Source organism: Orcinus orca, chromosome 16 (genome assembly GCF_937001465.1).
Source record: "Orcinus orca chromosome 16, mOrcOrc1.1, whole genome shotgun sequence".
Lineage (NCBI taxonomy): Eukaryota > Metazoa > Chordata > Mammalia > Artiodactyla > Delphinidae > Orcinus > Orcinus orca.
The window spans coordinates 67,488,536-67,513,334 of record NC_064574.1 but is presented as its reverse complement, the minus strand read 5'-3'; the positions used below and the strand labels follow the sequence as shown (position 1 = coordinate 67,513,334).

The 24,799-nt window shown below is 42.2% G+C and overlaps 1 protein-coding gene across 2 annotated transcripts in view; it reads left to right on the top strand.

Moving 5' to 3' along the window:
- The first annotated feature begins 1,782 nt into the window (after nucleotides 1–1,782).
- COG7 (component of oligomeric golgi complex 7) overlaps nucleotides 1,783–24,799 on the top strand; it is an 84,227-nt gene continuing 61,210 nt past the window's right edge. Inside the window, exons 1-6 of one of the 2 annotated variants that reach the window (XM_004268574.4) lie at nucleotides 1,783–2,434; nucleotides 8,627–8,775; nucleotides 9,083–9,199; nucleotides 10,385–10,553; nucleotides 21,824–21,906; nucleotides 22,678–22,800. In XM_004268574.4, coding sequence (XP_004268622.1) covers nucleotides 2,266–2,434; nucleotides 8,627–8,775; nucleotides 9,083–9,199; nucleotides 10,385–10,553; nucleotides 21,824–21,906; nucleotides 22,678–22,800 — 810 coding nt within the window. In that variant the 5' untranslated portion in view covers nucleotides 1,783–2,265. The remainder of the gene's footprint in view (nucleotides 2,435–8,626; nucleotides 8,776–9,082; nucleotides 9,200–10,384; nucleotides 10,554–21,823; nucleotides 21,907–22,677; nucleotides 22,801–24,799) is intronic. The other variant, XM_033425973.2, reaches the window with a different exon arrangement.

Here is a 24,799-nt window from a genome sequence, read left to right as displayed (position 1 = left end):
CCCTGGGGCTGCACCCAGCCTCTCCCTTGCACCAACTCTGTAGGATTGATATCTTCTTTGAAATGATGTTAGCAGAAGTGACAGTTGCTGTGGTGGGCAAGTGGGGAGGGCCAGCACTTCCACTAGTTTGATGTTATGGTCATCATTAGAAAAAGCACGTATCTTGATGAAGATGTGCACATATACATCAGGGACCAGAGAGAGCCCAAGCTAACCACACAATCCCAGCTGACACTGAGGCTGCATTCACATGCTGAGGAAACAAAGGGGCACAGTGGAAAGGAAAAGCTGGGACCAACTTGAAAGTGACCTGATATTTTGAATGTGCTCCCTTACCCACACACAGATCCACTGACAGGACAGAAGCCCTACTAGCTCAAAAAATTTGGTACAACTGTAGTCTGATCATTAACTGCCTTTCAGCTATGTAGACACAGGAAGTCAGATTTTAAAATAAAAACAAAAAAAATAGAGCCATCAGACGCTACACACCATAGGGGAGAAATTTCATGAGTTTATCTCAGGCAAGCTACTAAACAAGCAAACAAAAACAGGAACAATCTTTGGGGAGTCCAGAATCTAGAGTTGCTACAATATATTATCTAAAATACCTAGTTGTCAATAAAAAATTATGAGATGTGCAAAGAAACAGGAAGGAAAGATCCATACTGAGGGAAAAAGGGGTAAATAGAAACTCAGTCTTCAGACAATGGATTTAACAATCAGCATTCAAAGTAGCTAATATAAATATGTTCAAAGAACCAAAGTAAACCATGTTTAAGGAATTATAGGAATCTATGACAAATAAATAGTGATTCTCAATAGCAAGGCAGTATAAAAAAATGGAAATTCTGGAATTGAAAAGTACATAAATTGAGATGAGGAATTCACTAGAGCCTCTCAACAAAAGATTTGGGATGGCAGAAGAAAAAGTCAGTGAACCTGAAGATAGGTCAGTAGAAATTATCCAATCTGAAAAACAGAAAAAAGAAAAATAAATAGAGCTGCAGAAATATGTGAGACACCATCAGGTGTCATACACATAATGGGAGTCCCAAAAGGACAACCGAGAGAAAGGGACAGGGAAGTTATTTGAAGAAATAATATCCAAAACCTTCCCAAACTTGCTGAAAAACAATCTGCACATCCATAAAACTCAACAACCTTCAAGTAGGATAAACACAAAGAAACCCATAGATAGACACATTAGAGCCAAACTTAGAAACCAAAGCCGAAGATAGACTCTTGAAAGCTGTAAGAGAGAAATGACATACAATAGGTTCATAATAGATTAACAGCTGACTTACTTCTTATTGGAAATAATAGAGTTCAGAAGGCAGTGGGATGACATATTCAATGTCTTTTCATATGAAAAGAATTCTATTTCCAGCAGAACTGTTCTTCAAAAATGAAGGCATGGGCTTCCCTGGTGGCGCAGTGGTTAAGAAGCCGCTTGCCAATGCAGGGTACACGGGTTCGAGCCCCTGTCCGGGAAGCCCGTGCACCGCCAACTACTGAGCCTGTGCTCTTGAGCCCGTGAGCCACAACTACTGAAGCCCGCGCGCCTAGAGCCCACGCTCTGCAACAGGGGAAGCCACCGTGATGAAACGCCCACGCACCACAACGAAGAGTAGCCCCCGCTCGGGCAACTAGAGAAAGCCCGCGTAGCAGCAATGAAGACCCAAAGCAGCCAAAAATAAAATAAAATAAATGAATTTATTAAAAAAAAAAAAAAAAGAGCTCAGGCTCCAGTAGCAGGCTTGGCTGAGTTCAGCTCCCACAGCGCTACCTTTTAGCTACGTGACATTGAACCACTTGCTTAACTGCCTCAGTTCTTCCTCTTTAAGTTGGGGGAGGATAACAGCACTCATAGGACTGTGAGTATTAAGTGCGCTCATACAAGTAAGGTCTCTAGCGTAAGCACGTATTTAAGTGCCCAAAAGTCACTTAAGTTAGCAGAGCAAGAGGGACGCCCACACCCTCTGGCCGCCAGCCCGCCACGCTTCCCGGAAAGCAGGCAGTCACTATAGTAACGACCCCCTACTTCCGGAAGAAGTACGGCGTGCGGCGAGGGTCAATCCTAGCCGTACACATCAGCGAGCTGACTGAGAGGCTGTGAAGAGGTTAGTTGGCGACGCCGTCAATCCCGGCCCGCCGCCTCACAGACCCGCGCGGGTGCTCTCGCAGGGCCGCTCGCTTCTGCAGCCTCGCGGACGCCCAGAGCCAGCCCTTCAGGCCTGGACGCTGGGGTGCGGCGGTGCAGCCATGGACTTCTCCAAGTTCCTTGCCGAAGACTTCGACGTGAAGGAGTGGATCAACGCGGCCTTCAGGGCTGGCCCCAAGGAGGTGGCGGCCGGGAAGGCGGACAGCCACGCGGCCACCCTGGTGATGAAGCTGCAGCTGTTCATCCAGGAGGTGAACCACGCCGTTGAGGGTAAGCGGCCGGGCAGGGCTCCCAGACGGGCCCGGGGCCCCCGGGGTTGCACGTAGTGGGCCGTAAACGTCGGCGCCTCCCATGGAGAGCGAACGAGCCCTGCTCCGGTTCTCCCGCAGTGCTTACCGGGATATCCAGGAGGAGGTCTCAGCCCGCTACTCCTCTCTCTCTGCAACACTTGCGGACTTGGGATCTTGGTTTTCCACCTCTGGCGGTGCTGTCAAGTTTCCTTTTAAAACTTAAAAGAGTGAATTTTAAGAATATTAAATAATAGTCAGCTGATCCTTACATTTGGCAAAAAAACATATAGAAGGTGTATAGGAATGACAAATCTGGGAAACATTGTTTTAAAGGATTTAAAAAAAATTATTTTATTGAAGTATAGTTGATTTACAATGTTGTGTTAATTTCTACTGTACAGCAAAGTGATTCAGTTTTATATATATCTATATCTATATATACACATTCTTTTTCATATTCTTTTCCATTATGGTTCATCACAGGATCTTGAATATGGTTCCCTGTGCTATACAGTGGGACCTTGTTGTTTATCCATCCTGTATATAATAGTTTGCATCTGCTAATCCCAAACTCCCAATCCAACCCTCCCCACCGCCCCTGTTTTAGTGGATCTTTATGTCAGTGGGAAGATGGGCTGTCCTGACGGGAGACTTTTAAGTATCGAATTCACTAACCAGAATAGTGAATTATAAAAAATAACACACCAGAACCATTTCATTAACTCCTCGACCTGGTTTTCATTCACTGTATGTTTATTCAGTGCATACTGCCGCCAGTCTCTCTGCTCGGCTCTGTGGGAAAGAGGCTCAGACTGCCCACACTGGGAGCTTATGGTCCTGTAAATAGAACTTTGTTTTATAGATGTGTCCACTGTTTAAGAAAAGGTGGAGGTGGGGGGACGCTTTATTTCACTGCAGATTCTTTATTGTACTTTGCATCTTTTAGTAATTATTGAACATCTACTACGCACCTGCCAAGAAATGAGTGCTGGGGATGAAAAGTTTACCTTTCTAGAGCTTGCTACCCTGTGGGGAGCATACGTGAACTGTTTAATTACAGTGAAGGGTGGCTTTACTGAGAGTAGAACCGGAAGCTGAGAGCTGGATGAAGGAAGCAATTATCTCTTGTCTGGGAGAATCATAAAGGGCTTTTCCCTGTGTTAGGCCTTGAAGGAAGACCTCACAGGGCCAAGATGGGGAGGACACTAATAATAATATAATCGCAAATATCTGAGTCCTTGGTATACATCAGGCACTGTTTTAAGTACTTTATATGCATTAACTAAGTGGTTCTCAACAGGGGTGGTGGGACTTCCCTGGTCCGCCTGCCAGTGCAAGGGACACGGGTTCAATCCCTGGTCCGGGAAGATCCCACATGCCGCGGAGCAACTAAGCCCGTGCACCACAACTACTGAGCCTGCGCTCTGGAGCCCGTGAGCCACAATTACTGAGCCCGCGTGCCTAGAGCCCGTGCTCCGCAACAAGAGAAGCCACCGCCTTGAGAAACCCATGCACTGCAACAAAGAGTAGCCCCCGCTCGCCAAAACTAGAGAAAGCCCGCGTGCAGCAACAAAGACCCAAAGCAGCCAAAAAAAACAAAAACAAAAAATCTACCTTCCAGTGCACAGGACGCAGGCTCGATCCCTGGTCGGGGAGCTAAGATCCCACATGCTGCGGGGCAACTAAGCCCACACACTGCAACTACTGAGCTCGCGCGCCTCAGTGAGAGAGCCTGTGTGCTGCAAACTACAGAGCCCACGCGCTCGGGAGCCCATGCGCCACAACTAGAGAGAGAAAACCCACACGCCACAACTAGAGGGAAGCCCGCATCGCAACAAAATATCCCACACACCTCAACGAAGAAGACCCCAGTGCTGCAACTAAGACCTGATGCAGCCAAAAAAATTTTTTAAATAAGTAAATAAATAAATAATCCCTGCATGATCTGGCTCCTGCCAACGCCTCCAACCTAAGAATAGATCTTGTTCAACATTGTATCTCCAGACCCTGGAAAACAGTTTGTGCCCAATAAATATCCACTGACTGAATAAATGAACAAATCAATCCTCCTATTAGAGTTCCTCAACAACTCCTGTTTGAGCCTCTGCAATAACTTCTCTTCACTGCAGACTTGGGACCTTGTTTCATCGTCCGTAAAAATAAAGCTTTAAACCTCCGAAGGCTTCTCACTGCCCACGGGATGAAATCCAAACCTTCAGGATGGGCAAAGCACCTTTCACAGTTTGATCCTAATCTACTTTTCTACCTTACCTCCAGCAGAAGTTCCCCCCATGAAAGTGCAATCCTTCAATAATAATAACACTAATGACTAATATAAATTGATGTTATTGATGAAGCTCTGTTTGAACTTCCCGCCTTTCTCTGGACTGGTTAGGCCTTTTTATACCCACATGCCTCTGCATGTTCCCTCTCCCTTTAATACCAGAGAGGTAGTAAAGTATAATGGATAACAGCCTGGGATCTGGAACCAGTTACCTGGATTCAAATCCAGGCTCCCCATTCATTAGCAACATGATGCTGGGCAAGTTACTGGCCTCAGCCGCAGTTTCTACAGCTATAATGTGGGAATAATAACTATGCCTAACTCTAAGGATTACTGTCATTTTAAAATTAGATAATCATGCCAAGCGGAGGGGAAACTATTAACAGTTTGGCCAGGACACTTCTTCATTGCTCAGGACTCTCCCAAGCACTGCAGGACATTAAGCATTGTTGGGTCATTTCCACTAAATGTCCTACCATAGCAGCAACTAAAAAATTCCTACCAACTTCCAAATATTGGGGGGGTGCAGAGGTGGCATTTACCACCCCTGTTTTCTTTGTTTTTTTTTTTAATTTTATAAATTTATTTATTTATTTTTGGCTGCATTGGGTCCTTGTTGCTGCGCACAGGCTTTCTCTAGTTGTGGCGAGCAGGGGCTACTCTTCGTTGCAGTGCGTGGGCTTCTCATTGCAGTGGCTTCTCTTGTTGCGGAGCATGGGCTCTAGGCGCACAGGCTTCAGTAGTTGTGGCACGCGGGCTCGGTAGTTGTGGCTTGTGGGCTCTAGAGCGCAGGCTCAGTAGCTGTGGCGCACGGGCTTAGTTGCTCCGTGGCATGTGGGATCTTCCCGGACCAGGGCTCGAACCCACGTCCCCTGCATTGGCAGGCGGATTCTTAACCACTGTGCCACCAGGGAAGTCCCTCTTTGGTTTGTTTGTTTTTTTGTTTTTTTTTGGCCGCACTGCACAGCATGCAGGATCTTAGTTCCCCAACCAGGGATCAAACCCACGGCCCCTGCAGTGGAAGCACAGATTCTTTTTTTAAAAATTTTTTTTAATTTTTTTTTTTTTTTGGAATGCGGGGATTTTTTTTCAATTTTTTTTTTAGTTCTTTTATTTATTTTTAATTAATTTATTTTATTTATTTTGGCTATGTTCGGTCTTCGTTGCTGTGCGTGGGCTTTCTCTAGTTGTGGCGTGTGGGGGCTGCTCTTCGTTGTGGTGCGCGGGCTTCTCGTTGTGGTGGCTTCTCGTTGCGGAGCACGGGCTCTAGGCGTGTGAGCTTCAGTAGTTGTGGCACACGGGCTCAGTAGTTGTGGCTTGCAGGCTCAGTAGATGTGGTGCACGGCTTAGTTGCTCCGCGGCATGTGGGATCTTCCCGGACCAGGGCTTGAACCCATGTCCCCTGCATCGGTAGGCAGATTCTTAACCACTGCGCCACCAGGGAAGTCCCCATGCAGGGATTTTAATGTCACATTAAAGAGTTTTGATTTGGTTTAAAATTAGTGTAATGGGAAGGTACTGGAGGATTTTTAAGCAGGGGAATGAGATGGTTTGATTTATGTCCCCATTCAGGAGACTATGGCTGTAGTCCAGAAGAAAGGTGACAGTGGCTTCGTCTGAGGTTATAGCATTAGAGATGGTGAGAAATGGGTAGCTTTAAGGTATTTTTTAGGAGGAAGAAAGGGGAGAACTTGCTGATGGATTGGAATGAGGGATGAAAGGGGAAGAAAATCAAGAATGATGGTAGATTCTTGAACTGAGCAACTGGATGGAGGTGCCAAGTGTTCAGCAATGTTGAGAGAATTTGTAGTAAACATTCATAACCCACTACCTAGATTCTACAATGAGCAGTGTGCTGTTCCCGCTTTATCACAATTCTGTCCATCCCTCTCTCCATCCATTCGTCCATCTTATTTTTGATTTTGAAATAAATCAGTATTTCATAGTAAGTTAGACATCAGTATACTTCACCCCTAGACATTTCAGTTGGAACCCTAAAAATTATAGAGCTCAATACTTGTTTACGGCTCTTTTTTTTACTAGATAAAATTTACATAAGGTGAAATGGAGGGACCTTATCTGATAAGTTTGGGTTTTGACAGATGTATACGCTAGTGTAGCTCAACCCCCCATCAAGATGTAGAATGTTACCATCACTTCGGGAGGAGCCCCAGTCCCCTTTCACAGGGCCCTTACCCTCCCAGAGGCAACCACTGCAGGTGAGACTTTGTTTGTTTTGATTTTTTTTGGCCACACTGCAAGGCTTGTGGTGTCTTAGTTCCCCAACTGGGGATCGAACCCAAGCCCTCTGCAGTGGAAGTGCGGAGTTCTAACCACTGGACTGCCAGGGAATTCCCAGGAGGTGATAGTTTTAAAATGGATACTAGAAAGAATTAAATTTGTGTGTGGGCATGCTGTGGAGAGGGAAGAAAAGGTTCAGCCAGACATGAAGAGTGACTCTGAGGTTCCGCAGGCAGGGGGCCAGGCTGGGACCATGACAGTGCTGTAAAAATCAGCGCTGTAGAAATCACTGTTCCCTGGTGGCACAGTCGTTAAGAATTCGCCTGCCAATGCAGGGGACAGGGGTTCAAGGCCTGGTCTGGGAAGATCCCACATGCCACGGAGCAACTAAGCCTGTGCGCCACAACTACTGAAACCCGTGCACCTAGAGCCTGTGCTCCACAAGAGAAGCCACTGCGATGAGAAACCCGCGCACTGCAACGAAGAGTAGCCCCAGCTCGCCGCAACTAGAGAAAGCCCGCGTGCAGCAACAAAGACCCAACTCAGCCAAAAATAAAATTAAATTAAAAAAAAATCAGTGAAGTCTCTGTGCCTCGAAGAACTCTTTGTTCTGCCTTTGTTTTCTTAAAACTTTACTTAAGGTCAGTGCTGGAGACAGATTGTTATTTTATGGCAGAGCTGGATGAACAGGTTCCTGAAGCACGTCTTCAAGATGTTAAGGTTCCGTTCAATGCACTGGCGGAGCAGAAGGCTCTGGACTTCTTTGGTTGATTCCCCAGCGAATTGCTATTTAAAGGGCTAAAGGGTTATGCTGTTAACCCTCCTGTTTCTGGATAACACATCATGGTCTGCAAGAATTTTCAGATTTTATTCTACACTTGGGATACCTGTTAAAAAAATGCAGGTTCCTTGATCTTGATCTTCTACCAGGATTCCTAAATAAGAATCTCTGGCAGGTGGCCTGGCGACCTGCATTTTAACTGCATTCCAGCTGATGCTGTTGGTCTGTGGACTACATTTTGAAAAGACTGTGGAAAGCAGACATTGGGTCCAGACACACGTTGTTTCAGTTCTGAAATCTTGGGCAAGTTACTTAACCTCTTCTGAGACTTAGTTTTCTCATCTGTAAGAGGTGGCTGCTGATGATTGCCATGGACATTAGGTGATATAATGCATATAAAGCACCTGGTGCAGAGCTGGCATTTGCCACTGTCACATTCCTCCATTCTCCTTCCTTGAAAAGGGAGTTGCTTGGGAGTTCCCTGGCGGTCCAGAGGTTAGGACTCGGTGCTTTCACTGCCAGGGTCCAGGCTCAATCCCTGGTTGGGGACCTAAGATCCCACAAGCCACGTGGTGTGGCCAAAAAAAAAAAACCCCAAAAAACCAAGGAGTTGTAGTAAGAAGACAACTGATGTTGGGTCAGGTCGACAGTTTATTCACAGGGCCCTCACCATCATTCTGGGGAAGACAGGGACCCGGCATAGGCCAGCTCTGCGCCCCTCCCACACCACAACTTTCCACAGGCTCAGAAAACTGCGTGGTTGGTAGTGCCTTAGGGAAGATTTGCTTCCTGCCGTCTGATTTATTCATATTGTTCACTGGTGAGTGATCTGACGTTCACCTTTGGTTCTTGGGTTCTTGCTGCAGAAACAAGTCACCAGGCCCTTCAGAACATGCCCAAAGTGCTCCGTGATGTAGAAGCCCTTAAACAGGAGGCATCTTTTCTGAAAGAACAAATGATTCTTGTCAAGGAGGACATTAAAAAATTTGAACAGGACACATCTCAGTCGATGCAGGTATTTTGGCTCCTGTCCTAAGTGTTGACTCTTGTTTTTGGAAGATGTTCACTTTCCTAGTGGGAGGTCAACCTTAACTCAAAATTCTGCCAAGCACTCAGACTACTCTTTTGTTTGGTTTTTTCAGCTTATTCATCTCTCTTTAGCACTGCTGAACAATTTAGCCGTGTAAGCGGTGTTGTACGGGGTACAGAGGCTCCCTAAAGGCAGGAGCATGCCACGATACTTATGTTTCGAGTCGCTGATGGAAGGTAGAGGAAATGGAACTGCCACTTCTTTGGTGTTCGACCCCTCATTTCTCTTCTAGGTATTGGTAGAAATCGACCAGGTGAAGTCCCGAATGCAGCTTGCCGCAGAATCTCTTCAAGAAGCCGACAAATGGAGCACACTGAGTGCTGATATTGAGGAGACATTTAAGACTCAAGTAGGTTTCTTGTTTAGGGGATGTTGTGACATCTCTTTAAGCAAGAACTTGAGGTTTGGAGAAACAAATGAGCTAGCTATGCCGCTCACAATCAGAAGGGCTGGTAAGTAGCCCGGTGTGGGAATATTCAGGCATAGGTTGGGGGCGATCTGAGACTGCTCTGAGTTTTTCCACCTCCTTTAGTTTGTACCATCTGCTTGACTGAAGCGTTTTAGTCACAAAAGTGAGTTCAGGAAAAGCTTAAAAAGGCAGAAAAAATGGAGTAAATGGGAGTGTGGAACTTGGGCAGGGGTGCCCTACACACCGCGGGACCTCAGCAAGTTACTTTACCCTCCTTGGATGGCAAAGTGTGGAAAATAGTGATATTTTGGATACCTGATTATAAGGATGAAGTAAGATGATATCTTACGAAAAACTTTTTTTTTCAATTGTAAAACAAAATGAATTATTTATCATCTCTTTTGCTATTTAAAAAAAAACTTGTAAAAGTTTTTTAAAAGTTCTAAATGCACATGGGAAAAATTGAGTAAACAGGAATAAACAGTGAAAAATAAGTCTTTCTCATAGTTCTGACCCTCCCAATTCCCTAATTTCCCTTCTAAATACAAACCCTGTTGTCAGCTCTGTGCCTGTTCTTCCAGATAAATGCACACACATATATGTTCCTTGCCCTGTTTTTCCCCCACAAATGGTAGTGCATTGTGAATACTGCTTCACACGTTTTTTTTTCAGTTAACAATCTATTATTCTGTCAGTTATTGTTACCTTTTTTTAAAAAATTTTATTTATTATTTTTGGCTGCGTTGGGTCTTTATTGCTGTGCTCAGGCTTTCTCTAGTTGTGGCGAGCGGGGGCTACTCTTCGTTGTGGTGTGTGGGCTTCTCATTGTGGTGGCTTCTCTTGTTGGGGAACACAGGCTCTAGGCACGTGGGCTTCAGTAGTTGTGGTGCTTGGGCTCAGTAGTTGTGGCTCGCGGACTCTAGAGCGCAGGCTCAGTAGTTGTGGCGCACGGGCTTAGTTGCTCTGTGGCTTGCGGGATCTTCCTGGACCAGGGCTTGAACCCGTGCCCCCTGCATTGGCAGGCAGATTCTTAACCACTGAGCCACCAGGGAAGCCCAGTCCATTCTTAATTGAAGTAGCAGGAATGTTGTAACATAAATATCCTCTATTCTGGTCTTTTTATAGGACATAGCTGTAATTTCTGCCAAGCTCACAGGTATGCAGAATAGCCTAATGATGCTTGTTGATACACCAGACTACTCAGAAAAATGTGTGCACTTGGAGGCGTTGAAGAACAGGCTGGAGGCCTTGGCCAGCCCCCAGATTGTAGCAGCATTCACATCTCAGTCTGTAGGTGAGTGCTGGCCATTTATCATCTCTCTGTATACCTCTTCACGAAGGTAAGGCTTTCCGAATCTTCAATCTTTAGAATGTCTTAATGGTGACTAAATTATATAGATTGGGGCTTCCCTGGTGGCGCAGTGGTTGAGAGTCCGCCTGCCGATGCAGGGGACACGGGTTCGTGCCCCGGTCTGGGAAGATCCCACATGCCACGGAGCGGCTGGGCCCATGGGCCACGGCCGCTAAGCCTGCATGTCTGGAGCCTGTGCTCCACAACGGGATAGGCCACAACAGCGAGAGGCCCACGTACCGCAAAAATAAATAAATAAATAATGTAGATTGGAAGTCAGTCTGTAGCTTTATGGTGGTTGCCTTTTCTTCAACATTTTATATGAACTTTTTCAAAATACAGAAAAGTTGAAATAACCATCAGTGAACACACCATCTAGATCCTAGTGTTAGCATTTGCCACATTTGCTTTATCACATATCTACCCACCTATTCACCTCTCTATCCATCCACCTTATTTTTTTTAATGCATTTCAAAGTAAGTTGCAGACATCAGTATACTTCACTCCTAAACACTTTAGCATTCATATCAATAACTAGAGTTCAGTGTTGGTTTATGATTGTTTTTTTGAGGTAAAGTTTACATTTAGAAAAATGTACAAATCTTAAGTGTACCATTTGATGAGTTTAGACGCTGATCAAGTCCATTATGATGCTGTGTTATTTTCCAGTGATTTTTTTCAACCAATAAGTTTATCTAACTCCCTTTCCATTTCATCCACAAAACTATTGGTTAAACAAGAAGCAGCAGCAGTAAAGCTGTTTTCTTACCTTCACAGCTATTTACATTGGCAGAATGTAGTCTGTATCCACTGCCCTGCTTCCTGCACTCTTGTTCATGTATCACGCAAGCCCCTCTACTCTGGGGTTAATGTTCTCCTGAACCTGTTCTGTTGAAGGTCTCCAACAGCTGTATCATCACCAAACCCCAAGGCCTAATATCACTTTATTACTTTTCTGTTTCTTTTTTTTTTTTAATTTTTATTTTATTTATTTATTTTGGGCTGTGTTGGGTCTTCGTTGCTGCACATGGGCTTTCTCTAGTGGTGGTGAGCGGGGCCCGCTCTTCGTTGTGGTGCACGGGCTTCTCATTGCAGTGGCTTCTCTTGTTGCGGAACATGGGCTCTAGGTGCACGAGCTTCAGTAGTTGTGGCATGCGGGCTTCAGTAGTTGTGGCTCGTGGTTTCATAGAGCGCAGGCTCAGTAGTTGTGGTGCACGGGCTTAGTTGCTCCGCAGCATGTGGGATCTTCCCAGACCAGGGATCGAACCTGTGTCCCCTGCATTGGCAGGCGGATTCTTCTCCACTGCACCACCAGGGAAGCCCTGCTTTTCTGTTGCTCATTGTCAACAACAGTTAACAATGTTTTTTACTCCCTCCTGTTCTGAGAATGCTTTCTTCCCTTGGCTTCTGAGCTGGAGCATCAGTTTTGTTTATATAATGGTACATTTCCAGTGGTGAAATTAAATCATAAGAAGTTCTGATATCTTTGTTTTTCTAGTTTGTTTAAAATTTATTTTTTTATTGAGGTAACATTGGTTTATAACGTTATGTAAGTTTCATGTGTGCAGCATTATATTTCTACTTCTGTATACACTACAGCATGCTCACTACCAAAAATTTAGTTTCCGTCCATCACCATACAGTTGATCCCCTTTACCAATTTCGCCCTCCTGGTGCCCCATTCCCTCTGGTAACCACTACTCTCTTCTCTGTGTCTAAGTGTTTGTTTTTATTTGGTTTGGTTTTTTCATTTATTTTGTTTGTTTTTTATATTCCACATTTGAGTGAAATCATACGTTATTTGTCTTTGTCCATCTGACTTATTTCACTAAGCATAATACTCTCAAGGTCTATGCTTGTCGCAAATGGTAAGATTTTATCTTTTTATTTTATGGCTGAGTAGTATTCCACTATATATATCGCATCTCCTTTATCCAATCACCTGGTGATGGGCACTTAAGTTGGTTACATATCTTGGCTATTGTAAATAATGCAGCAGTGAGAAGTGCTGATATCTTAAGAGTTCTGATTGGTGTTTTATTTTGTTTTAGGATGGGTGAGCCTAGGCTTTAATAATTAAGAAAAGTCTATAGCTAGATAATTATATATGAATATGCAGACATGTGCACATGTAAATTCTTATCATACGTAAAAACGTTATAAAATTTCAGTATGCTGAGTTTGACCATGTAATTTATTATTAAACTAGGACACTTTTGAGAGGAAAAGGGAGTGCTTTCAATAATGCAGCTGGGGCAACAGGTATAAACCAAGACTGTCCTGGGCCAGCTAGGACATATAGTCACCCCTGTACTCATACAGTATAGAAGCCTTGGAGAATGACCCTCTGGATAGTTGAGTTTTCAGTGTGGGTGAGAGCAGCTGAACCTCCTCATTCTGAACAGTAACACTATCTTCCCTCCAACGATGGTTTCTTTCCACTCCAGTTCTCTCAATAGTCAAGGCCTGCAAAGGTTTGACCTCCCTTGCCCTGGTGGTGAAGTCACACCAAAGTGGGGCCCTCTTGGAACTCAGCCCTGGAGAGTTGTGTATGTCTGTGCCCAGGAGCGAGTCATCTCTTTTGTAATCCCTGTGCTGTTCAGTAACTCCAAAGACAGAAACAAGTCTCAGTCAGTACTTGATACTATCCCGTTAGGTAATTTTAAAAAGGTAAATATTGTCAAATTTTATTAAATGGCCTTTTAGCATCTTTGAAGATCGAATGTGTTGTTTTAATTTCCTCTGACCTACCAATATGGCAAATCATATTAATAGCATTCCTAATTTTACATCATTCTTACAATTCAAGAACAAGCCCTACTTGTTCACCGTGTGTGTGTGTGTGTGTGTGTGTGTGTGTGTGTATACTACTAGATATTTGCTGGTATTTTATTTATTTATTTTTTGGCCATGCTGTGAGGCTTTGTGGGATCTTAGTTCCCTGACCAGGGATTGAACCTGGGCCCAAAGAAGTGAAAGCACAGTCCATAACCACTGGACCACCAGGGAATTCCCCTGAAATTTTACTTAAAATTTTTAAATTGAGGTCCTGTAAGTGAATATCTCTGTTAGGTTTTAGTATCATGATTGTGTTGGCTTCACAAAAACAACTGGGACCGTTTCATTCTTTCTTACTATTAGGATTTAAATAGCATTTTTATCAAATATTGCCATGGCCCCATTGAAGGCTTTCTGTCTGCAGTTCAGCTTGGGTATAAGTATGAGGACCTCTGCCTTCTTTTTTGTTTGTATTTGCTTTACTGTGTCTTTGCCTATTTTGTCTTAACTCTCAAACTTCCTGAGATGTTTTATTTTAGACTTGTCTGTTGGAGATGGCACATAGTTGAATTGTATTTTTTGATTTAATCCTGGTATTTCTTTTTTAATCAGTGACTTTATCCCATTTAGGTTTCCAGTCTTACATGTTTCTATTTTTATATTTTCTTCTTTATGTTTCTTTTGATCTCTATATTTTGCTATGTTTTCTTTGTGTTTTTTTCTCATGGATAACTTGAAAGATACATAACTTGTTTTTAGTTTTACTAGTGATTTATGACTTCAAATAATAAACTAATTTTTTTTCTCAGTTTATCAACCTTGTAAATGAAACAATATATGATTCCCTCAGTTAGTGCATTTACACTCCCCTCCCTTTCTCCCACCCTTCCCCCTCCCCCTGCCCTATTCTAGAATATTGCATAGTCTAGAATTTTTCTTCATGGTATACCATCAAGTTAATAATTTTTTTATCATGTAGCTTTCTCTCTGAAATGTAAACATTATAAAATTTTTGTGTTTTATAATATCTTATTTTTATATAACTGTTTTATAACCAGAAATTGCAATGGTTGTCTATGCTTAATATCATGTTTTTAAGTGGATTCAGTCTCATTTCCGGATTTTCATCCCACATTTTCCCCATTTGTTAATTCTTTTTTCTTTTCTTTTTTTTTTGGCCACACCGCATGGCCTGCGGGATCCTAGTTCCCTGACCAGGAGTGGAACCCAGGCCCTCGGCAGTGAGAGCGTGGAGTCCTAACCACTGGACCACCAGGGAATTCCCTGTTAATTCTTTATTTTGAGGCTTCTCTTCATTAGAAGGATTCTGTTTTTAAGTAGACTTTTTTTTCCCTCAGGAAGGGCATGGGGATCATATGTATATCCTTGGTATTTAAGTAAAGAATGTGTTTTTATTGCTTTTCCATGTAGAAAAGAATGACTGCTTTTGGAATTCTTGGTTCATACTATTTTTCCTTCAGAAATCTAGAGACGTTGCTTCTTGTCTTCTGCCAACTATATTCTGATGTTCAGTATGAGACTGGCCTGCCTAGTTTTTTCTTTGTACGTAGTATGTTCCTTGAATAGTTAAAATAGGGTGGGCAAACATTGTCTGTAAAGGGCCAGATAATAAATTTTTGGGCTTTGTGGGGCATATGGTCTGTAGCACAAATACTTAATTCTGCAGTTGTGGCACGAAAACTCATATGTAAATGAATGAGCTTCACTGTGTTCCAATAACATTTTATTTACAAAAACAGTTGGTAACTTGGCTCATAGTTTGCTGACTTCTGGCTTATGAGATTCTTTTACCCTGTAGTTTAGTTACTTTACTAGGTTATTTTTCAGTTTTGAAAATTTTTAATGTTTTCTGGAACATAGTATCTTATTTGCTGATTCATATTTTTCTTCATTTCTAGAAAATTTCTTTCTAAAAAGACTTTTTCTTCTGTTTCATTTATTTTCTTTTTCATTTTTGAGAACATCAACTATCTGTTCATTAGCTCTTCCTTTCCCCCCTCAACGTATAATATGTTCACGCTGGTCTATTTTGGCTCTTTGCTAACAATCTCCTCTCCTCCATAGTCTGTTAGTTTTCAAAAGTCTGTCTTCCATTTGATCAATAGCATTTTCTAAAGTATGTGTTCTGCTCTTTGTTCTTCCAATTAATTTTTAATTCATCATATCATTATTTATTTCCTCATTTTTTTTCTTAGCTCTACCAGCCTCCCTTTATATCTCATTGTGATACCTTAGATCCTATTGAAGAAAGCGTATACCTTGTGTAGTTTCCTTGAGAATGTGAAGCAGTTGTAGTGCAAAATTTTCTCCTCTTCCCTAAGGTAAATCTTTTGAAGTGCTCTCTCTTTTAAGAAAAGTTTTTTTTTAATTTCAGTTTTGTTATTTATTATTTATTTTTAATTAGTTAATTAATTAAATTTATTTTTTGGGCTGTGTCTGGTCTTTTTTTAAAATTTTTATTTATTTATTTATTTTATGTATCTATTTTGGCTGCGTTGAGTCTTTGTTGCTGTGCTTGGGCTTTCTCTAGTTGCGGTGAGTTCGTTGGGGTGTGCAGGCTTCTCATTGCAGTGGCTTCTCTTGTTGCAGAGCGCGGGCTCTAGGCACGCAGGCTCAGTAGTTGTGGCGCACGGGCATAGTTGCTCCGCGGCTCGTGGGATCTTCCCGGACCAGGGCTTGAACCCCTGTCCCCTGCAATGGCAGGCAGATTCTTAACCACTGCGCCACAAGGGAAGCCCTGTGTCTGGTCTTAGTTGCAGCACACAGGGTCTTCGTTGTGGCACGGGCTCTTCATTGTGGCATGTGGGCATCTCTCTAGTTGTGACGTGAGGGCTTCTGTCTAGTTGTGGCACACGGGCTTAGTTGCCCAGCAGCACTTGGGATCTTAGTTCCCCAACCAGGGATCGAACCTGCGTCCCCTGCAGTGGAAGGCAGATTCTTTACCACTGGACCACCAGGGAAGTCCCTAAATTTCAGATTTAAATCCAAGGTCATGAGGCTTTTCCCTTGTGTTTTTTTCCTAAGAGTTTTATAGTTTTAGCTCTTACATTTAGGTTGTTGAGCCATTATAAGTTAATTTTTGTATATGGTACAAGGTAAGGGTCCAACTTCTTTCTTTGGCATGTGGACATCCAGTTTTTTGAGCAACATTTTTTTTTCCTGAGCACATTTGTTAAAAGGACTGTTCTTTCCCCATTGAATGGTCTTGACATCCTTGTTGAAAATTATTTGACCATGTATGTGAAGGTTATTTCTGATCCCTTTATTCTGTTCCATTAGGCTGTCCTTATGCCAGTACCACATAGTTTTGATTATTGTTGCTTTGTAGTAACTTGAAATCATGGATTGTGAATCAACCAATGCTGTCCTTCTTTTTCAAGATTGTTTTGGCTATTTGGGGGTCCCTTGAAATTCCATATGAATTTTAGAATGGGTTTTTCTGTTTCTCCAGAGAACACAATTGAACACCATTTTGGAAGGGATTACATTGAATCTGTAGATGGCTTTGATAGTATTATCATCTTAACAATATTAAATCTTCTAATTCATGGACATAGCATGTCTTTTTATTTATTTGTGTCTTTTAAAATTTCTTTCAGCAGTGTTTTGTCACTTTCAGTGTAAAAGTCTTTTAGCTCCTTGATTATATTTATTTCTAACTATTTTATTCTTTTTGATGCTATTATAAATGAAATTGTTTTCTTAATGTTTTTTTCAGATTGTTCATTGTTACTGTATAGAAATGCAAGTGAGGTTTGGTGTGTTGATTTTGTATTCTGCTGCATTAACTTATTAGTTCTAACAGGTTTTTTTTGGTGGAATCTTTAGGGTTTTCTATAAATAAGATCGTATCATCTGCAAACAAAGATATTTTTCCTTCTTCCTTTCCTGTTTGAATGCTTTTTACTTCTTTTTCTTGCATAATTATTCTGGCTAGAACTTCCAGTACTAAGTTGAATAGAAATTGCAAAAGTGGGCATCCTTGTCTCGTTCCTGATCTCAGAGGAAAAGTTTGAAATGGTCTTTCACCATTGAGTATTATGTTAGCTGGGGGCTTTTCATATATGGCCTTTATTTTGTTGAGGTTGTTTGCTTCTATTCCTAGTTTTTTGAGTGTTTTTGTCATGAAAAAGTATTGAATTTTAACAGATGCCTTTCTGCATCAGTTGAGATGATCACGTGCACGTGGATATTTTGCCTTTGTTCTGTTAATGTGGTGTATTTCATTCATTGATTTTCATATGTTGAACCTTCCTTGCATCCCAGAGCAAATCCCACTTGGTCATGGTGTATAATCCTTTTAATATGCTGTAGAATTCAATTTGCTAGCATTTTGTTGAGGATTTTTATATCAATATTCATCAGGAATATTAATCTGTAGGTTTCTTTTCTTGTAATATCTTTGTCTGGCTTTGGTATTAAGGTAATGCTGCCCTCATAGAATGAATTAGAGAGTATTCACTGCTCTTCAGTTTTTTTGGGAGAGGTTGAGAAGTATTGGTATTAATTCTTTAAGTGTTTGGTAGAATTAATCAGTGAAGCCATCTGGTGTGCTTTTCTTTGTTGAGAGGTTTGTGATTACTGATTCAATTATTAGTTTTAGGTCTGTTCAGAGTTCCTATTTCTTCATCATTCAGTCTTGGTACATTGAGTATTTTTAGGAATTTGTTCATTTCATCTAATTTATCCAATTTGTTGGCATATAATTGTCCATAGTACTTTCTTATAATTCTTTTTATTTCAGTAAAATTAGTAGTGATATCCCTTCTTTCATTTCTGATTTTATTTATTTGAGTCCTCTTCCTTTTCCTTAGTGAATCTAAGTAAAGTTTTATCAATTTTGTTCATCTTTTCAACCCTTGATTTTGTTGATTTTTGTTTTGTTTCTGTATTCTCTATTTACTTATCTCTGCTCTGCTCTTTATTGTTTCTTCCCTTTTGCTAAATTTGGGTTTAGTTAGTTTGTTTTTATTTTCTTAGTTCTGTAAGATGTAGAGTTTAGGTTGTTGATTTGAGCTCTTTCTTCTTTTTTAGTGTAAGTATGTACAGCTATAAATTAGCTTTTTGGGCTACTTTTGTGGCATCCCATAAGTTTTGGTATGTTAGGTTTTTGTTTTCATTTGTCATTTTCTACTTTCTCTTGTGGTATCTTCTTTGACCCATTGGTTGTTTAGGAGTATGTTGTTCAATTTCCACATATTTGTGAATTTTCCAGTTTTCTTTCTTCTGTTGATTTTTAGTTTTCTACCAGTGTGATTGGAAAATATACTATATGATTTTAATCTTTAAAAATTTATTAAGACTTGTTTTGTGGCCTGAGATACGGTCTATCCTGGAGAATGTTTTATGGGTACTTGAGTATGTGTATTCTGCCATTGTTGGGTGGAATGTTCTGTACTGTCTGTTAGGTCTAATTGCCCTGTAGCGTTTGTTGAAGTCTCTGCTTCCTTATTATCTTCTCTCTGGTTGTTCTTGACGTGCTCTCTGCATGCACCTTCTGTATGCTCTGTTCCTTTTCTTTTTTACCCCCTGTGGTACTTTTGCATAGGTCACATGCTGGAATTTTTTTGTTTGTATTTGTTTCTATTTATTCATATTTGTATGTGGGTGCTTTTTTCTGGGTCTACTGTTTACTGAAAAATAGTTAGCATGGGACCTCCTTGGAAACCCCTCCTTTGTTGACCTGGACTTGGTTGAGAGATTTCCTCTTGCCCTTGATTTAAAGGCTACGTTCTGTGTTGTGCTTTTCAGTTGCCCAAAGAGAATGGGTTCAGGACTCATCTCCAGGCTTTTTGTTCCATATCTTCTCCATTTGTCAATTCTTTATTTTGAGTCTTCTTCTCATTAGCAGGATTCTAGGACTGGAGCCAGGCCTTTGGAAAATCACCATCTGGCAGCTTTATTCCTCATGTTTTCTCATGAATTTGTGGCAGCTACAGACCATGGAACTCACCTGCGCGGTTTGGGTGTATGTCTAGTTATGTGAGGTTAGGGGAGTAGGAGTGGCGGCGGGCAGCTCCATGAATTTAAGTTTTTTCCTTTCCTTCTGTGTGAGTTGGCTACTTGGAGCTGGAATCAGGTTTGAAGAATGCTCTGTGGGTCAGGATCATGGGCTTTGGTTTGGGGGTTAGCTGTTTTTGACAGCTTTCATTCACAGATCCGAATCAGGCTTGATTCCAGATTCTACTCTCTGTAGGCAGGATGCCGATTCAGAACGGGGAAATGGCGCTTTTCAGCCCTGTGGCTGTCCCTGTCCCACTGCTGAGCTGGTATGGAAGCAGGCCTTCCCCTGCCTGCTCAGTCCTCCCTTGGCTCCCAGTCTTTACCTTTCCATCACGCTGCTCCATGTGTGATACATCCAGAGTTCTCCCAGCATCCCCACTCATCTGCCAAAATGATTGAATATCTGATTGGTATTCTGTGAAGTTTGGCTTTTTTTTTTTTTTTTGGCCATGCCCTGCAGCATGTGGGATCTTAGTTCCCCAACCAGGGATCGAACCCACGCCCCCTGCATTGGAAGCGTGAGTCTTAACCACTGGACTACCAGGGAAATCCCCTCCAAAGTTTGTAGTACAGACATTTTCCTGGCTTCAACACAGATGAATGATATTGTGTTTTTCTTTGGGTGGTTAATTTTGAATATTTTTTATTTTTGGCTGCATTGGGTCTTCGTTGCTGCACACGGGCTTTCTCTAGTTTCGGCGAGCGGGGGCTACTCTTCATTGCAGTGCATGGGCTTCTCATTTCAGTGGCTTCTCTTGTGGTGGAGCATGGGCTCTAGTCGTGTGGGCTTCAGTAGTTGTGGCTCGTGGGCTCTAGAGCTCAGGCTCAGTAGTTGTGGCGCACAGGCTTAAATGTTCCGCAGCATGTGGGATCATCCTGGATCAGAGCTTGAACCCGTGTCCTCTACATTGGCAGGTGGATTCTTAACCACTGCGCCACCAGGGAAGTCCCTGGGTGGTTAATTTTGGTGAGTATCAGGAAGGGCTTTTTTCTGCCACGGAAGTAATATGCTCTTTAATCAGTCATCTTTCCTAGAAGGCCAAGGTTCTTCTTTACTAACAGTTTTTAAAGGAAAATCTGATAAATTAGTACATCCCCAACAATCTTCACATATACATGCCTGGTTCATTTTACACAACCAATGAATTCAGTTGATAAAGTGAAGCAACTTTTTGGAGCCTGATTTTACATATGGCAGGGATATTCATTTATTTAAATGATCTTATGAAAATGATAAGCATTTTAAAAGCAAATAATCATTAAAAATTAATTTATTTTTGGCTGCACTGGGTCTTCATTGCTGTGTGCGGGCTTTCTCTAGTTGCGGCGAGCGGGGGCTACTCTTCGTTGCGGTGCACGGGCTTCTCATTGCGGTGGCTTCTCGTTGCAGAGCATGGGCTCTAGGCGCACGGGCTTTAGTAGTTGTGGCTCACAGGCTCAGTAGTTGTGGCTCGTGGGCTCTAGAGCGCAGGCTCCGTAGTTGTGGCGCACAGGCTTAGTTGTTCCATGGCGTGTGGGATCTTCCCAGACCAGGGCTCGAACCCATTTTCCCCTGTATTCGCAGGCAGATTCTTAACCACTGAGCCAGCAGGGAAGTCCCAAGATTGATATCCTTCAAAGACTTTACACACTGATGGAGGGTGAGGCTGGGAGAAGACAAGTACACAAATAATTTTATTACAAGATGGAATGTGAAAACTGCCTTAGGCCTCCCCAGGATGAAGGAAAGGATGAAACAAAATCGAGGAAGCTTTTATGAAAGAGCTAGTATATGTGCAGAACCTTGAAAGAGATGAATTAAAAATTTTTAATTGTTTCTGATTATAAAATAATACATATATAGGTTATTAAAAATTTGGAAAATGGAGAAAAATATAGAAAAGAAAATGATATACCAGTAAAATGATATACTCACCACCCAGAGATGACTGTTAGTATTTTCTTCCAGTTCTTTTCCCTTTGTGTACATATCTCTTTTAAGGAAAGTATGTACATTGAGTATATGCAATTTTATATCTTTTTTGCTCGCAGTCAGCAATGTAGCATGAGCATTTTCTCATGGATCTAAGATTTTGATAGGTGAGGAAAAGTATTTAGGGCAGAAGGAATAATATATATTTGAATGGTATAGAAATGAGAAAACTCAGGGACTGTTTTGCGAATAATAATTAAACCCATTTTGTGGAATGAACATTGGCATGTGGTATCTGATTGAGTCACATGTTCTACGCTTAACTTCACTTGTTTTTCATATTTATGATCTCCACACATGAGTTAATTCATTGTCTTGGTGGGAACTTCTGAATACTAGCTCATGTATAATCCACATTTATCCTGCTGAATTCTTTCTCTTGGCTGCAATAGAAAACCTGGTAACAGTATGTACATGTTTTCCATTGTTTTTCTTTAGATCAATCCAAAGTGTTTGTGAAGGTTTTTACTGAAATTGACCGGATGCCCCAACTTCTTGCATACTACTACAAGTGTCACAAGGTGAGAAGCTGTGAGTGATTACCATTGTGGAATGCTTGTAGAACTGGGCTACAGAATCAGTTTTGAATCCCAGTTTCCTACTCAAAGGTAAAAATATTTGCCTCCCTGCCCTCTGGTCTTTTTCTTTCAATTAGCCAGTAGGGGGTGCTCTTGGTCCAGCCTGTGGATTCATTAATTGCAAGTTGGAAAAAAGTCATTAGTTTTCAGCCTCACTTGTATTTATAACTAGATTTCCTTTACAGATTGAAGAGTTTTAATTTTTCCTATTTTTGTCTTTTAAGGGCGATTAGGTTTATTATGCCTTCAGCAAGCCTTAAGAATTTTATCTGTTTTCTAGGTTTGTTGAAATTAGGTTACTGAAAATCTTGACAGCTTCCTGGGCTAACGTTAATTCCTTCAAGTCCAGTGCCCATCTGTCTTTTAAGCAGTGGTGTTAGGACACGAAGCTAAAACACATATTCACGCCCACCTCTGAGGTCTATTCAGAAGAATGGTAGCATGCTGAGTACATTGGCATGCTTTGGGGGCAAGAAAAAAGGAGAAAGGATCACTTGGAAGGCAACAGATTCAAGTTCTGGATGATGATCAGAGCAGGTGACTGTAAATTTTTTTTTCCTGCCTCTTTTGAAGTGAATCGTCGTCCGTGGGTACCCGATTGCCTGGGAGAGTAGGCAGTGGCCAGTCGCTTGCCCTGGTAGGAGGGCAGGGCAGTTGCAGCAGGCAGCATGTCTTGGCGGACCCAGTAAGGCCTCCTTTGTTCTGCCTCTGCAGGTCCAGCTTTTAGCAGCCTGGCAGGAGCTGTGCCAGACTGACCTACCCCTGGACCGGCAGCTCACTGGACTCTATGACGCCTTGCTCGGTGCTTTGCACACGCAAATCCAGTGGGCTATGCAGGTAACAGCTCTTTTGGGTTCTAGTGAGAACAAAGCCCGTGGTGCCGAGGGAGAGGGTGATGGCCTTGGGAGCGGGCTGCTCGACCGACCGCAGAGCACCCAGGCCACCCAGAGAGAGCACCGCTTGAAGAACCTCCCCATTTGCTGTCGTCACCAAAGGGGCAGGAAAATCTTTAGGTCTCTGTTCTAACTCTTCTTATCGCTCTTATCTATATCTTAAATAGAATCTAATGTGACAATGTTGCTTGTTGTTCAGCAGGGGAGCCCTGTGGAATTCCTGGAGGCCATTATCTTCTGATCTAAAAGCAGGAGGGCCTCAGTCAGGTGGTGCTTGAGTGAACAAGGCTGTTTTAATCTTAACTTTGGGTAAAATTTACCTGGCCTAAAGTTAGTTTCCCTTGTTCTCACAATAGGCCAAGAGTTAGAGGAACAGTATAATTTTAAAGGCACCCTCTGACTTAGGGGAGAGGTGAGACAGAGAACTTCATTTCATTTACTTTCATGAACTTTCCATCATTTACTTTCCTAAAGTCTCTGGGCATTTTCAGTCTTGAAGGATATGAAACATTGGTCCCTTGTCTTGATGCCAGGAGGTGCACTAGATCTTCTCTTTAGAAGGGGAAAAAGGCTGTCTTATGTCTGAGTAATGACTGACTGGGCCTGTTTATGGTGTGGCTTATATTTTTTTCAGAATTAGTTGTGAATCACCCTTCGCATATTGGTTAGTAATTTGCTGGAATGGACTCCACTGTAGTTGGAGAGAATTCCTCATATAGGGTCATGTCATTCAAGGTGGTTGAAGTGCTCTTCTCCATCCTCTTTTCTTTCTCCTTGAACCAACCTCATTCAGACAAAAAAACCCAAAGAAACAAAAACACCCCCAAACCAGCGAACAAAACAAAAAACAACCTCCTGTAGAAGTTTCCCGTTTTTTATGTAATCGTCAGTTTTCAGTGATCCTGTCCATCTGCACGCATTTCTGTGTCCTTGTCTCATCTACTGCTTATATCTTGAGGATAAAAACAGTTCATGCCTATAAGTACAATTGCCCTTCAGCATCTTGGAAAAAGGATTTCGACTTCTCACACTTTTTTTTGGGCCTCACCCCAAGTTTTGTAAGACGTAAGTTTATGCTAATTTCCACTTTTGTCCCATGGCCCATTTTCTTTTCAGAATGTGAGCATGATAGGTGACGGTCATCTCCTGAAGCTCAGTAGAGTACAGAAGAAAACCAAAGGAGCCAGGGTGAATGTGTCTCTAAAGACTTTTTTCCCCCGGTATTTTATTTTACTTTTTATATTTTGGCCATGCCACGTAGCATGTGGAATCTTAGTTCCCCAACCAGGGATTGAACCCCGGCCCCCTGCAGTGGAAGTACGGAGTCTTAACCACTGGACCGCCAGGGAATTCCCTTTCCCCAGTATTTTAATATGGAAAGTTTCCAACATATAAAAAATTTGAAAGAATTGTACAGTGAACACCATGTACCCACCTCCTGTGTTCTACAATGAACATTTTGCTATATTTGCTTTCACAAATCTGTCCATCTATCCATGTGTATCTGTTCATTGACCCATCTTATTTTTTGATTCATTTCAAAGTAAGTTGCAAACATCATTCACTTCAGAACATACGTATTATTATTATTTTTTTTTTAACATCTTTATTGGGGTATAATTGCTTTACAGTGGTGTGCTAGTTTCTGCCCCATAACAAAGTGAATCAGTCATACATAAACATATGTTCCCATATGTCTTCCCTCCTGCGTCTCCCTCCCTCCCACCCTCCCTATCCCACCCCTCCAGGCTGTCACAAAGCACCGAGCCAATATCCCTGTGCCATGCGGCTGCTTCCCACCAGCTATCTACCTTACTACGTTTGTTAGTGTGTATATGCCCATGACTCTCTCTCGCCCTGTCACAGCTCACCCTTCCCCCTCCCCATAACCTCAAGTCCGTTCTCTAGGAGGTCTGCGTCTTTATTCCTGCTTTACCCCTAGG